We start from the raw sequence: 16060 nt of genomic DNA on the forward strand, positions 1-16060 counted from the left end.
TGATCCAGGGAGATTAGCTTTCTGTTGTTCTAGTATTGTATAAGTGGACCACTACATTCTGGTTATTGTTTGCACACACACACACACACACACACACACACACACACACACCTGCTATCCTATAAATCCCGGTGCGCCTCTGAGACAGCGCCCATTGAGCGGATCGGCATCACGGTCTCACCTACACCTCTGCTCAGAATCGCGACGCCCCTCCCTCTCCCGGTCCACACCGATAAATGGGTTAATGCTGTCACCAGGAGAAGACAAATGAACCGAGCACACACAACAGGAGATCCCTTTCTCCCGAACTAACCCCTCTTCGCTCGCCGTTGCTGCTTTATCGATTGAGAAGAAACATTCTCCTTAATTTGTTTTTGAGATTCGGAAAATATTTGATCTGCAAGCTTTATTGAGACAGAGAAGCGGACTGGTATCACCGGCGCTCCAGATCCGTGGGCGACTGGGCAGGGAGGTGTCTGTCGGTCTGTCTGCTGCAGGAGTGAATCATTGCGTCGGGGCTCGGAAGATTAGACACCCCGCTTATCACCACTCCAACTCCCGGAGGTCTCTGATGGTATTTGGAGATAGAGACGGATAAGTGAGCCAATTCAAATAGATTACAGCTAAGCTGATATCGTCTGTGCACCTATCAAGTAGCCTGCCCTATAGGATTTTAAATTGGTTTTTAAAAAGGCACTACAAGTCTCACTGGAGACTTGGATCAGTGACGTTTTGGCGTTTGCCATATCAGGTGATCTTGAAGAGTGAAAATAAAAGATTTGAAGATCATTACATTTTGGGGGGATCCCAATCACTTCCAGAAAATAGCTGTCTGACATGAGTGTAAACAGAGTCGAGTCTGGGTGACCCCCCTAGCCTGATAAAAACGGATTGAATCTTAATTGACCGGATCAGCGTCTTAACAGGTAGGCACTTAACCGATCATTCAATTCAGTTGAGAGTGTTCGGTGATATGGGCTCTTGCCGTTACCATTGATTAAAACATGTATGGGGTGTGCGTGTGAGTGTGTGCCACCGTTAACGTGGATACCGTTTGGGTGACTCACGCGCGGTCACACCGTTACGCTTGCCGCCAGCCTGCTGCACCTGTTGTAATTGGTGCAAATGGGAAAGAAACGGGATGCGCAGTTTTCTCCCGCAGGGGACATATCCAAATTATAGACTGTGTATGTGTCATTGGTAGAACGTCGACTACATCCGGCCGCTGCCATCGCATTCCACAACGGAACTGTTTTTCTTTGTTGAAGAATGAGATATCTTCATTAAGATTGTAATTTAGCTGTGGGCTGAATTTAATTCTGCATAATTCAGCTCACTTTATTTTAAGGCTACAGAAAATGTCACCTAATAATTCAAATGAATCTAACGTTCATAGCCTACATGATAATGATGTGTGTGTGTGTGTGTGTGTGTGTGTGTGTGTGTGTGAATAAGATAGTGAAAGAGAGAGAGAGAGACCATTGCTTCTATTTATTGCAGCATGTGTTGCGTAGTATTCAGTGGGGAGCACCTGAATTGTTGTCCACTATGGGGTAAAAGCAGAAGCTACAACTCCAGGCGTAGGCTAATTCACCACTGTGTGGTTTAACAGTCTCAACTCTCCAGTCCATGTTTCTCTCTCTGATAAATTGGGGCAATATCGTGTCATAAACCATAAACCGGTCATAAACCATCATGGCCAAATATGTCACCTGTCATGCGCACAATCATCACAAGACAGATGAACTGTGAGTATGATAATGGCTGGAGAGAGTGCGCGCGCGCATGTGTGTGTGCAGGGCCGGTTCCTGGCATAAGCGACATAAGTGAGGGGGCCCCCACCCAAAATATATATATGTATTTTTTTAGGAACTCCATTGGGGTCTCAACTAACTGTTAGAATAGCAGAATACACAAGGTGCAATTTCCAAATGTGGTTGTGCATCAGCAGTTTTTCTCTTGTTATGTCAGTCACTGATGATAGTCACTCAATTAGCCATGCCATATAACAATTTTTTAGATTGGTAAGTTAGTCTAGCCACTAGCCAGCTATCTAAACTTGTAGTAATCATGACTGAATACCGACAGGCTCGCAGGGCAGGTGCTCAGGGGCCCTGACTTCCAGAGGGCCCCCATTGATTTTGTTAATCACTCTCACTCAGATATCATTCATATGGCATAAGTCTTGGAAAAAGGTAAAGAACTGCAGGAAATGTGCTTTAAAAAGAAAATGATTTCCCTCTAAACCATGGCAAAATGGGTAGAATTGCCGTAAAACTGCACACATCTCTCTGGTGTGTGTTTGTGTGTGTGTGCGTGCGACACAACGATTGTAACGGATGGAGAAAATCCGCTATTTTCTTGTCACACTCAGGTCTATTGGGTCGCCTTGGCAGGATGGCGCAAGTCATGGTAACAAAGAAAAATGCGAGGAGGTTATTTTCGCGGGCTGCTCTCTCCATCGGACAGTCGGTGTGTTTAGTTGCTTGGACCGTAGTACAGTAGTAGCCAAGTGTAGTGTAGGACAAAGACACAGACACTGATTGTCCTTGTAAGAATATTAGGGTTCTCTGTGCTTCTTTCAAATCACACTGTCAGAAGACCAAGGGCACTCATCCACGCTCCTGCTTAAATCCTGCTTTGTGTAACGGAGACGGTAACAGACCTTTTCCCGCCCGGTGGCACACATCAGGCTGGTGATGATGGGACCGGAGAGATACGGGCTCGTGGAGTTACCGCTGCGCCCGGTAGACGTCGCCGGTTCACCTCCCCTGGAGTTGGCGGGAGAGGATCCGCGCGCAACGGGTGACCATCACGGGATTGAGAGCCTGGCTCTAGCCTCGGTTGAGGTGCCGGTGAATGTAAACTGCAGTCCGTGGGGGTAAGAAACATCAACAAGCGGGCTATACTGACTGGTGCTGTGTGAAACCTAGGCTACTGTAGTAGTCCTGTCACTGCGCAAGGTGACTTTGGTTTTTGGCTACTCGGCTACTTCATCATGACCGCTGGTTTGACAACATGTCTACAGTGACTGGGTGTCAGCATAGTGACAGTATAGAAAGATATCACAATTTGCAGTAGCCTGTTATTCTTAATCAGGGTGTGTTCCAAAGAAAAACAACACTGGCTTTGATCCTGTTGTTATTTCCCGGTGAACAGGTAGAGACCTAGTTCTGTAGGCCTATGTTCTGATAGTGATAAAAAAAATTCAGCCAGGTCTTCTGCATTTTTACCGGAAGTAGTTGACAGTCACTAGATGGAACTCACTGTATCCACCACTGTTGTGTCTGAGGAGAACGTGAATGTTGTGTCTGGAGATCTATATATATGGCTCTGTTTGAGCCTTATAGAGTTAGTTTCCACATGCAGATTTTGTGTTGGGTCATAATAACATAGACTACAGTTAACATGATATTTTGGAAATGTGTTGAATAACAGGGCTGAGTATGCTGATAAAGGAGATGAAAGTTTATATTGTCAGTCCAGCTGTTTTGCCCTCCCTTGCCTGTCCAGGTCAGCTGTAAGAATTCAATTGCAGGCAGAGGGACCAGGGAAATAGGAGCAGACTGGGACAAGAATTTGGCCCTGGCATTTTATCCACACCACCCAACATCACTGTAAGAGCCGTCAACAAAATGAAGACGTTTTGAGTGAAGTGACAACGTAGAACATATAGTCACCCTTTTTTGGGGGGCTGTCTAACTGATGATAGAGTCGGACCCTGTCTCTAGGCTGATGCCGCCTTTGAAATGGAATGTGAGTTTGTATGACCTCAGCTCAGCCAATCAGAAAACCGGGCCTGCCCGTCTTGGGCCGGCCGTTGCCCACTGATCAGCCAAAAGCTCATCGTTATATAAATCGTAACACTGAAATCTTAGGCCCACAGGCCACCTTTTTTATTGAAATATATTTGGGATTTGTCAATTCCGACCAGTCCACCGACTAAAAAATTGTCAAGCCCATCTGGCATTTGACAGAATTGCCAGATGGCCAATCTGCCCCTGCAGGGAAATGTTTGTTTAAAACATATATATTTTAAAGTATTTTTCCAGTATTATTGACAGGGATAGATAGAAATGAGCAAGGAGGCAGACAGGCAGACAGACAGGCAGGCCGGCAGGACAGGACAGGAAAGTACACACAGACAGACAGGACAGTATAGACAGACAGGACAGTAGGATGATAGTAGGATGATAGGGAGAAGACCAAAGGGCCAGGATTCCATTCCATGCAGGCTGAGGACCGTATATGTACAGAGGGCGGTGGCCTTAACAATTCGACCAACCTCAGGCACAGGATATTTCTTGAGTATGATCACATTTAGACAACATGTTTCCCACTGGGCACAGGCGTCAGTTCAACGTCTATTGATCACATTTAGACAACATGTTTGGACTATCATCAAATTATGTTAGATGTCCAGCAAGAGAAGACTTGACCAACCTGCAGGCTGCGTCAATGGTTATGTCACGATGTGTGGGTGTATAATCAAAGATTTTTGAGTGTGTGTGTGTGTGTGTGTAATGGCGTGTGAGAGATATTGTACCGACCTTGACCTCTCCTCCACCACTAATGCATCTTTGTCCACCGGGAACGACTAAGGTGTGAGCAACACATCTCTCTCCCTCCCCCCTCTCTTCTCTCCCTTCAATCTGTGTGGCTGCTCTGCCCCCTCTCTTCCCTCCCCAACCTCTTCTGTCTTTCTTTCTCTCCATCCTATGGGGCCTCTGCGCGCACACACACACACACACACACACACACACACACACACACACACACACACACACACACACACACACACACACACAGACAGAGACACTCATCCTATCCTGACTGTCACTCTCCACCCCTGTTCTAAACCTGTGTTGGCAGTCTGTATCCAGACAACAATTCTATAATACATGACACAGGGTTTCCCGCTGCAGTCTCAACCTGTCACCTCACGTCTGAGTCTGTCTGATTCCAAGCAACAGACTTAATGTGTCCTTCTTTTCATCCCACAGCTAATTCAGAGGTTATTTTAGCATATTTTTATTGCTCTAAGCAGAGACAAGAGATAGAGGGAGCGAGAGAGGGGGAAAGATAGATATAGAGACAGGGAGAGAGTGAGACAGAGAGAGAGAGAGAGAGACGGATAAAGATATATATATAGAGACAGGCAGACAGAGACAGATAGACAGATACAGAGAACATTGTTTAAGGTGGTTTGTGGGGGTTGTAGTTCACTGTGTGTAAGGTTATAGTTCACTGTGTTTGTCTGTGGCTCGTTAGCGGAATGTGGAACATCTAGTTGCTGTGGCGACCTGAGGGCCTTCTCCGTGCACCTGAGCAAGTGGGACAGGATTAGAACCAAGAGCAGATGGGCTAAGTACCTCCCCCATAGAACACACACACACACATTAACCTGCAGCCCTCACATAGACATATTAAAATGAAATATTTTAAACCTACAGTGCATTAGGAAAGGATTCAGACCCCTTGACTTTTTACACATTTTGCTACATTGCAGCCTTATTCTAAAATTGATTACATTTATCAAGTTTGAAGGTAAGACCAAGATGCAGATGGTGTCAGAGTAACAATGTTTATTACGGCAACAGGGCAGGCAAACGACAGGTCAAGGCAGGCAGGGGTCGATAACCAGAGTAGGGATAAAGAGCTGGGGCAAAGGGCTGTGAGACATGAAAAGTGGAGTGTTCTCAAAGGGTACGGGGCAACAGAAGACGAACAGCAGAGGGACTAATAATTTTAGAGATGGGAAATAGGCCAATAAACCACAGGGAGAGTTTGCGCAATTCCACCCGGAGGGCAGATCCCAGGTGGATAGCCATACCTTCTGCCCAAGACGATACTGGGAGCTGGGGTCTGATGGCGATCCGCTTGTTGTCGATACCTGGAGGTGGTCTTGAGGAGGGCCGACCGGGCTCTCCTCCAGGTACAGCGGTGGACAAACATCTGGGCAAAAGGTACGCCGACCTTTTCCTCCTGCTCGGGGAAGAGCGGGTGCTGATACCCCAGGGAACATTCAAAGGGCGATAGGCCCGTGGCAGAGCAGGGAAGGGTGTTGCGTGAGTATTCCACCCACACAAGCTGCTGGCCCCAGGTGGTGGGGTTGGCAAGACCAGGCAGCGCAGTGTTGTCTCAAGGTCCTGGTTGGCTCGCTCTGACTGGCCATTGGACTGGGGGTGGAACCCAGAGGACAGGTTGGCCGACAGCTCAATGAGGGTGCAGAACGCCTTCCAGAACTGGGACGAGAACTGGGACCCCGGTCGAAGACCATGTCCACGGGCAGTCCATGCATCCGGAAGACGTGCTGCACCATGAGCTGGGCCGTCTCCTTGGCCAAGGGTAGTTTGGGGAGAGGAATGAAGTGGGTGGCCTTGGAAAACCAGTCGACCACAGTCAGGATGGCAGTGTTGCCCTCAGACGGGGTGAGATCCGTGATGAAATCCAGGGATATGTGGGACCAGGGACGGTAAGGGACAGGCAGAGGTTTCAGGAGGCCAGCCGGAGCTTGCCGATGAGTCTTGTTCTGAGCACACACTGTGCAAGCAACGATGAATGCGGAGACGTCAGGGACCATGGTGGGCCACCAAAAGCGTCATCGCACAAAAGCCAGGGTCCGGTGGGAACGCTGTGCCTCCCGGACCTGTTTCCCTATAACCCAGCTGAGTGCCGTTGCCAGGCACGAGGTGGGAAGGATGGTCTCCGGGGTAATAGCCGTGGGGCTATGGTCTCCCGAACGTTATGAGATGGAGAAGTTGAACCGTATGAACAGCAGGGCCCATCTAGCTTGCCTGAAGTTGAGTTGTTTGGCGGTTCGGAAATACTAGATTTTTGTGGTTGGTCCGTACGATGAACAGATGTTCCGCCCCTTCCAGCCAGTGCCTCCATTCCTCCAATGCCACCTTCACTACGAGAAGCTCACAATTTCCCACATTGTTGTTTTTCTCCGCTGTGTTGAGGCGATGGGAGATGAAGGTGTAGCTCCAGGTCCAGAGCAGAACGCTGGGACAGGACAGCCCCCACTCCTACATCCGACGCATCGGCCTCCACCACGAACTGACGGGACGGGTCAGGATGAACCAGAATGGGAGCAGTGGTGAAGCAATGTTTGAGGTCCCGGAACTCCCGGTCAGCAGCTACGTGAACGGAACCTTGGGTGAAGTGAGTGCTGACAGGGGGAAAGCCAGGGTGCTGTAACCACAGATGAAGCGGCGCCCATAAGTTGGCGAAACCCCAGGAAACGTTGCTGCTGCACCCTGGACGAAGGCTGAGGCCAATTCACCACCGCTCTCACCTTCCCAGGATCCATCTGGACACTCCCAGAGTGGACACTCCCAACAAACAGCTGGTTATGTAGGAGGCATTGAAGAACCTTTCGGACGTGGAGAACATGTTCTTGAGGGGAGCGGGAGAAGACGAGGATGTCATCAATGTAGATGAAGACGAACCGGTTCAACATGTTAAAGAGAACATAATTTACCAGAGCCTGGAACACAGTTGGGGTGTTGGTGAGGTCAAATGGCATGACCAAATACTTGTAGTGGCCACTGGCCATGTTGAAGGCGGTCTTCCACTCAACCCCCTCCCTTGTCCGCACCAGATGGTAGGCATTCCATAGATCCAGCTTGGAAAACACGGTAGCCTCTTGGAGTAGCTCAAAGGCCGAGGTGATGAGTGGTAGCGGGTAGCGGTTCTTCACCATTATGCCGTTGAGTCCCCGGTAGTCAATGCACGGGCACAGGATCTTGTCCTTCTGCGCTGGTGGGAGAGGACAAAGGACGTATAAATCCTGCAGATAGGGAGTCCTCAATGTAGGTGTACATAGCCTTGGTCTCCGTTCCCGACAGTGAGTACAGTCATCCCCGGTGGCGGAGTGGTGCTAGGGAAAAGGTCAATCCTGCAGTCATATGGTCGGTGCGGAAGCGAAGTGGCCTGGGCCTTGTTGAACACCTCCAGAAGGTCCTGGTTCTCCGCAGTAATGGCAGAGAGGTCCGGGGCATCTTCCGACTACCCAGGAAGATGTCTCGGTGCAGGTTGCGCTGATTTCAGACACTGGGTGTGGCAGAACAAACTCCAGCCCATGATGGCACCAGTAGACCAGTTGATGAGGGGATCGTGTCGCTTGAACCAGGAGAATCCCAATACCATGGGAATCTGAGGAGACTTTAAGAGCAGGAATTGAATAGTCTCGCTGTGATTCCCTGACACCCGTAGGTTGATGGGAGTGGTAATATGTGAGACCTGGCCTAAAGAGCGCCCGTCAAGCACACTAGCATACATGGGAGTGGAGAAGGGCTGAGTGTGGATTTTCAGCTCGGAAGCCAGGGTAGCGTCCAAAAAACTCTCATCAGCCCCAGAGTCAATGAGGACCCAATGAGGAGATTTAGACAGCCTTCCCCACAGCAGAATGGCATAAACTGGGGTGCGAGCAAGGGAAGCAGGAAAGTTCTCCATATGGCCGACTAGAGTACTCACTCCTACCAGTGAGCCTTATCTCTTTAAAGGACAAGAGGGCAACTCTTCATGTTGATAATGTATTGCCGTTCCACTGGCGATAGCCCAGCTCTACCTAGTTGCATAGGCTCGAGAAGCGGTGACTCAGCTGTCTTCGGTGACTCTCGGGGAAGGTCGGGATTGTAGGGGGCTTCTGGGATGACTCGGAGACAAGGTGGAATCCCTGGACGTGCGAGCGAAGTCGAATTTCCTATCCCTCGGTCGTTCCCTTAGTCGCCCATAGATTCGGATGGTCAAAGCGATGAGGGAATCGAAATCCGTAGGTAATTCGTCCTAGACCTCCTCCGAGATGCCGTGCAGGAACATATCGAACAGATCTTCCTGGTTCCAAGCACTCTCCGCAGCCAACGTGTGGAAATCAACCGCATAGTCAGCCACACTGCAGGAGTTCTGCCGAAGCTGGATTAGTTTCCGGGAAGCTTCTCTCCCGGAGAACAGGGCGTAAAAAACCTTCTTCACCTCTCCCACGAACCCCTCCAGACTAACACATATGGCCTGCTGCTGTTCCCATACAGCAGTAGTGCAGGTGAGGGCCCTCCCAGACATCAGCGTGATGAGATAGGCTATCTTGGAGCAATCTGAGGGGAAGGAGGAGGGCTGAAGCTCAAAAATGAGGGTTAGAAACGCCCGACAGGTGCTCAACTCTCCATTGAAGCGTTCAGGAGGGAGGTAAACGGGGCTCCCAATCGTGGCCCCATGGGAGGAGATGGCTTTGCGCAGCTGGCTCGGGTCTGCTGGGTCGGTCATGGCCAGTTCGTACTATCAGGTTTGAAGGTAAGACCCAGATGCAGACTGTGTCGGAGTAACAATGTTTATTATGGCAACAAAGCAGGCAAACGACAGGTCAAGGCAGGCAAGGGTCGGTAATCCAGAGGTGGGGCAAAGGTACAGGATGGCAGGCAGGCTCAGGGTCAGGGGCAGGCAGAGTGGACAGGCAGGCGGGCTCAGAGACGATACAGGCAAGGGTCAAAACCAGGAGGGCGAGCAAAAAGAGAGACTGGGGAGGAGCAAGAGCTGAGACGAAAAACGTTGGTTGACTTGACAAAAAAAGTTGAACTGGCAACAGAAAAATGGAGTCTTCTTGGGTATGACGCTTGGCACACCTGTATTTGGGGGGTTTCTCCCATTCCTCTCTGCAGATCTTCTCAAGCTCTGTCATGTTGGATGGGGAGCGTTGCTCCATAGCTATTTTCAGGTCTCTCCAGAGATGTTCAATCGGCTTCAGAGACTTGTCCCGAAGCCACTCCTGCGTTGTCTTGGCTGTGTGCTTAAGGTCATTGTCCTGTTGGAAAGTGAACCTTCGCCCCAATCTGAGGTCCTGAGCGCTCTGGAGCAGGTTTTCATCAAGGATCTCTCTGTACTTTGCTCCGTTCATCTTTGCCTCCATCCTGACTAGTCTCCCAGTCCCTGCAGCTGAAAAACATCCCCACAGTATGATGCTGCCTACCACCATGCTTCACTGTAGGGATGGTGCCAGGTTTCCTCCAGACGTGACGCTTAGCATTCAGGCCAAAGAGTTCAATCTTGGTTTCATCAGTCCAGAGAATCTTGTTTCCAAACTTCTTCCATTTAAGAATGATGGAGGCCACTGTGCTCTTGGGGACCTTCAATGCGGCATAATTTTTTTGGCACCCTTCCCCAGATCTGTGCCTCGACACAATCCTGTCTCAGAGCTCTACGGACAATTCCTTTGACCTGATAGCCTGGTTTTTGCTCTAAAATGCACTGTCAAGTGTGGGACCTTATATAGACAGGTGTGTGCCTTTCCAAATCATGTCCAATCAATTGAATTTACCACAGGTGGACTCCATTGAAAACAGGATGCACCTGAGCTCAATTTAGAGTCTCATAGCAAATGGTCTGAATACTTATGTAAATTAGGTGTTTCAGTTTTTTTAATTTGAAATACATTTGGAAAAATCTATGAAAGCCTGTTTTGGCTTTTATATTGTGTGTAGATTGCTGAGAAAAAACAAACAATTGAATCCATTTTAGAATAAGGCTGTAACGTAACAAACCAGGAAAAAGTCAAGGGGTCTGAATACTTTCCGAAGGCACTGTATGTCCTCTGTTTAGGTCATCAAAGCATACCTCTACATTTCCCAGTTCTCTTACCCTTTACCCTGCATATGTGTCTCCTCTCCTCTTCTGTCCTTTCATCCTCTGCTTTTATACAGGGGATTCAAAGTCAACAGAGGAGTCTTTTCATTGTGTGGAGAGGAGAGGAAAGCAGAGGGGGGGAAGTGTGTAGACTGGCCTTCCTCTCAATCTCTCCCAGCAGTAAGGAGACATGTCTCTCTGTCTCTTTGTGCAACAGGCCTGTAGATATCTGTCATAGTACCGTGTATAAAAACACTCCCCTTTCTCCATCTTCTGCTCCCTCTCAGGGATCTTTGTCTGTCAGTCTCCCCCTTTCTCTGTCTTTATCTCTCTCTCTTTCTCTCTGCTGTTGATAACTCTCTTTGTCATGACGTGAGCATCGGTGCATCTGTCAGGCGGTGGGGTCGCTCAGTGAGCCACTCTGTCCCTGTGGACAGAGTGGAGGGATAGGAACAAGTCAGACACATTGACAGGAGGGTTAGAATAAATGATGGAGGGAGAGAGAGTGAGAGAAAGGGATAAAATAAAGGGGAGGGGGGGTAATATAATATAATAATATACTGCGTGGTTAATGACAAGGATGGAGGAGGTGAGGGGAGCAAGGTGGAATGGAGGGAGGGAGGGAGGGAGGGAGGGAGGGAGGGAGGGAGGGAGGGAGGGAGGGAGGGAGGGAGGGAGGGAGGGACAGCAGGGTTAGATTAAGTGATGGAGAGTGACAGGACTTTATTCAGGTTTTTATCTCTCTGGGCCAGGTGCCTGAGACCGAAACTGAGGGAGGAGGAGGGAAGGAGGAGATGAGTGGAGGGAAGGGGAGGAGGAGATGAGTGGAGGGAAGGAGGAAATGAGTGGAGGGAAGGAGGAGATGAGTGAAGAGAAGGGGAGGAGGAAGGGAGATGAGTGGAGGGAAGCAGAGGAGGAGATGAGTGGAGGGAAGGAGGAGATGAGTGGAGGGAAGGAGGAGATGAGTGAAGGGAAGGGGAGGAGAAAGGGAGATGAGTGGAGGGAAGGGAAGGAGGAGATGAGTGAAGGGAAGGGGGGAGGAAGGGAGATGAGTGGAGGGAAGGAGGAGATGAGTGGAGGGAAGGGAGGAGGAAGGGAGATGAGTGGAGGGAAGGGAAGGGAAGGAGGAGATGAGTGAAGGGAAGGGGAGGAGGAAGGGAGATGAGTGGAGGGAAGGGAAGGAGAAAGGGAGATGAGTGGAGGGAAGGGAAGAAGGGAGGGAGATAAGTGGAAGGAAGGGGAGGAGGAAGGGAGAGGAGTGGAGGGAAGGGAAGAAGGGAGGGAGATAAGTGGAAGGAAGGGGAGGAGGAAGGGAGAGGAGTGGAGGGAACGGGAGGAGGAAGGGAGAGGAGTGGAGGGAACTGGAGGAGGAAGGGAGATGCGGACGAGTAGGCAGGGAGAGAGGGAGACTTGGAAGCAAGGGAGGAAGAGGTGAGGAATAGAGGGGAGGAGGGAGAGAAAGATGGAGGATGTACACTCTCCTTCACACACTTATTTTTGCACACAGACCCTCAGCGTTCAAACTATATGTGTGATTTTTGCAGAGAGAAGATGCCGTTCCACCACGTCAGGTCTACTCTGCTCTACACTGGAAGTCTCCTGAGCCGGACACTGTCTGAAGGGAGCGAAACCTTCCAACTCACCAGCATCTCCACAGAGGAGCTAGGAGGTCAGTGTGTGTGTGTGTGTGTGCATGCTTATGTGTTTATGCGTATGTATGTGTGGTACTGCGTGTGTTGCCAATTTATTAAAATAAAAAACGGAAATACCTTATTTACATAAGTATTCAGACCCTTTGCTATGAGACTCGAAATTGAGTCCACCTGGGGTAAATTCAATTGATTGGACATGATTATGAAAGGCACACGCCTGTCTATATAAGGTCTAACAGTTGACAGTGCATCTTAGAGCAAAAACCAAGCCATGAGGTCGAAGGAAATGTGCACCTGTACTGACCTCACCTACTGGATGATAGCGTGGTGAACAGGCCGGGGCTCAGGTGGTTATCAAATATTTATATATTTCTTCATTCCATTCTTTTACCTTTTAGATTTGTGTTTATTGTTGTGAATCGTTTTTAGATATTGCTGCACTGTTGGGGCTAAGAACATGAGCATTTCGCTACACCCGCAATAACATCTGCTAAATACTGTATGTGTATGTGACCAATAACATTTGATTTGATTTGAACAATGGTGGACATCTTGACACAAATGGGGAAAGCAGACTGGGATAGGGAGAGATTGAATATGTCCGTAAACACTCCAACCAGGTGGTCATGCTCTAAGGACGCGGCTGGGGATGCCGTCTGGTCCGGCAGTGAGGGTTAACACGTTTAAATGTCTTACTCACATCGGCAGCAGGCCTCGTCGGTGCCACTGTGTGATCCTCAAAGAGGACGAAAAAGGTTTTCAGCTTGTCCGGAATAAAAATGTACTGCTGCAATTATGTACTGCTGCAATTATGTACTGACAATTATGTACTGACAATTATGTACTGACTCATGTACTGTTGTACTGACAAACTGTTGTACTCATGTACTGTTGTACTCATGTACTGTTGTACTCATGTACTGTTGTACTGCTGTAATGATGTACTCATGTACTGATGTACTGTTGTACTGATGTACTATTGTACTGATGTACTTATGTACTCATGTACTGTTGTACTGATGTACTTATGTACTGTTGTACTGATGTACTTATGTACTCATGTACTGTTGTACTGATGTACTGTTGTACTCATGTACTGTTGTACTTATGTACTTATGTACTCATGTACTGTTGTACTGATGTACTGATGAACTGTTGTACTGATGTACTGATGTTTATAAAGATTGAAGGATCTATCACAGTGTGAGCCACAAACACACACACACACACACACACACACACACACACACACACACACACACACACACAGCAGTAATACATGTGATGGCTCATACAGACATACAGCAGAGAATGTCTCTTCTGTATGGTGCTGCATACTGATAAATCATTTTGTTTTAGATGAAAGAGAGACATTGTCAATCCCATTCCCTTTGTTTGTAGAGAGAGAAAGAGAGAACAGCTCTGGGGTTGTTTTCTGTTGAAATGGGAGGTTTACAGGCTTAGATGGGTGTTGTGACTTAACTCAAACACTCAGAGAACTGACAGAGCAAAGACAAGCGGGAGAGAAACATCTAAGACTGGATTAGTACACTGACACAGAGGAGAGGAGACACGGTGGAGAGAGTGGAGGGGAGAGGGGAGGGGAGAGGAGAGGAGACACGGGTGGAGAGAGTGGAGGGGAGAGGGGAGAGGAGAGGAGACACGGGTGGAGAGAGTGGAGGGGAGAGGGGAGAGGAGATGAGACACGGTGGAGAGAGTGGAGGGGAGAGTGGAAAGAGAGAGGAGAGGAGACACGGGTGGAGAGAGTAGAGGGGAGAGGAGATGAGACACGGTGGAGAGAGTGGAGGGGAGAGGAGACACATCTAAGACTGGATTAGACGCTGACACAGAGGAGAGGAGACACGGGTGGAGAGAGGGGGAGGAGAGGAGACACATCTAAGACTGGATTAGTACACTGACACAGAGGAGAGGAGACACGGTGGAGAGAGTGGAGGGGAGAGGGGAAGGGAGAGGAGACACGGGGGAGAGGAGACACGGTGGAGAGAGTGGAGGGGAGAGGAGAGGAGACATGGTGGAGAGAGTGGAGGGGAGAGGAGAGGAGATGAGACACGGGTGGAGAGAGTGGAGGGGGGGAGAGAGGAGACACATCTAAGACTGGATTAGTACACTGACACAGAGGAGAGGAGACACGGTGGAGAGAGTGGAGGGGAGAGGAGACACGGTGGAGAGAGTGGAGGGGAGAGGGGAGGGGAGAGGAGAGGAGACACGGGTGGAGAGAGTGGAGGGGAGAGGGGAGAGGAGAGGAGACACGGGTGGAGAGAGTGGAGGGGAGAGGAGAGGGGAGAGGAGAGACATATCTAAGACTAGATTAGTACAGTGACAGAGGAGAGGAGACACGGTGGAGAGAGTGGAGGGAAGAGGGGAGAGGAGATGAGAGAGGAGACACAGTAGAGAGAGTAGAGGGGGGGGAGGGGAGGGGAGAGGAGAGGAGACATGAGTGGAGAGGGGAGGGGAGGGGAGAGAAGAGGAGACACGGGTGGAGAGAGTGGAGGGGAGAGGAGAGGAGACACGGTGGAGAGAGTAGAGTAGAGGGGAGAGGGGAGGGGAGAGGAGAGGAGACACGGGTGGAGAGAGTGGAGGGGAGAGGGGAAAGAGAGAGGAGAGGAGACACATCTAAGACTGGATTAGTACACTGACACAGAGGAGAGGAGACACAGTAGAGAGAGTGGAGGGGAGGGGAGAGGGGAAAGAGAGAGGAGAGGAGACGGGTGGAGAAAGTGGAGGGGAGGGGAGAGGGGAAAGAGAGAGGGGGAGAGGAGACACGGTGGAGAGAGTGGAGAGAATTTGTCAGTCAGAGAATAACAAGCAGAGAGAAGTCAACAGAAGTGGGGCTCTGTGAGTCTGTAAACCAGGGCATTGAAGACTCATTGATAAAGATGAGAAATAGGGATGGGGGGAAGCTTATGTGACTTTTTGTCGAGCAAAACGTTTTGTGGAAGGGTCTTTACTGCATACAGACCCCTGCTCAGTAAACGTTATAGAGCTATATCGAATTTCCTTTTACAGTGCATTCGGAAAGTATTCAGACCCCTTGACTTTTTCCACATTTTGTTATGTTTTAGCGTTATTCTAAAATGGAGGCAATACTCCGTGATGACAAAGTAAAAACTGTTTTTCAGAAAAAAAGAAAAAAAAAAGATATACAGTGGGGCAAAAAAGTATTTAGTCAGCCACCAATTGTGCAAGTTCTCCCACTTAAAAAGATGAGAGAGGCCTGTAATTTTCATCATAGGTACAATTCAACTATGACAGATAAAATGAGGGGGAAAAATCCAGAAAATCACATTGTAGGATTTTTTATGAATTTTTTGCAAATTATGGTGGAAAATAAGTATTTGGTCAATAACAAAAGTTTATCTCAATACTTTGTTTTATACCCTTTGTTGGCGATGACAGAGGTCAAACATTTTCTGTAAGTTTTCACAAGGTTTTCACACACTGTTGCTGGTATTTTGCCCCATTCCTCCATGCAGATCTCCTTTTTTGCCCCACTGTATATATATATATATATATATATTTTTTTTTTTATATATATATATATATATATATATACACTACCGTTCAAAAGTTTGGGGTCACTTAGAAATGTCCTTGTTGTCCTTGTTTTGAAAGAAAAGCTCATTTTTTTGTCCATTAAAATAACAGGAAATTGATCAGAAATACAGTGTAGACATTGTTAATGTTGTAAATGACTATTGTATGTGGAAACTGCAAATTTTTTAATGGAGTATCTACATAGACGTACAGAAGCCCATTATCAGCAACCA

General features: G+C 48.6%; 2 protein-coding genes across 2 annotated transcripts in view; one reads left to right on the forward strand and one right to left on the reverse strand.

Moving 5' to 3' along the window:
* Window positions 1-16060, reverse strand: part of LOC112231423 — a gene marked incomplete in the record, with an annotated part of 690592 nt that overhangs the window by 418111 nt on the left and 256421 nt on the right.
* caln2 (calneuron 2) overlaps window positions 172-16060 on the forward strand; it is a 58512-nt gene continuing 42623 nt past the window's right edge. The window contains exons 1-2 of the mRNA XM_042311727.1: window positions 172-926; window positions 12165-12289. Of these exons, the coding sequence (XP_042167661.1) occupies window positions 12172-12289 (118 nt within the window). The 5' untranslated portion in view covers window positions 172-926; window positions 12165-12171. The remainder of the gene's footprint in view (window positions 927-12164; window positions 12290-16060) is intronic.

The sequence above is a fragment of the Oncorhynchus tshawytscha genome, linkage group LG33 (genome assembly GCF_018296145.1).
Source record: "Oncorhynchus tshawytscha isolate Ot180627B linkage group LG33, Otsh_v2.0, whole genome shotgun sequence".
Taxonomy (NCBI): Eukaryota; Metazoa; Chordata; class Actinopteri; order Salmoniformes; family Salmonidae; genus Oncorhynchus; species Oncorhynchus tshawytscha.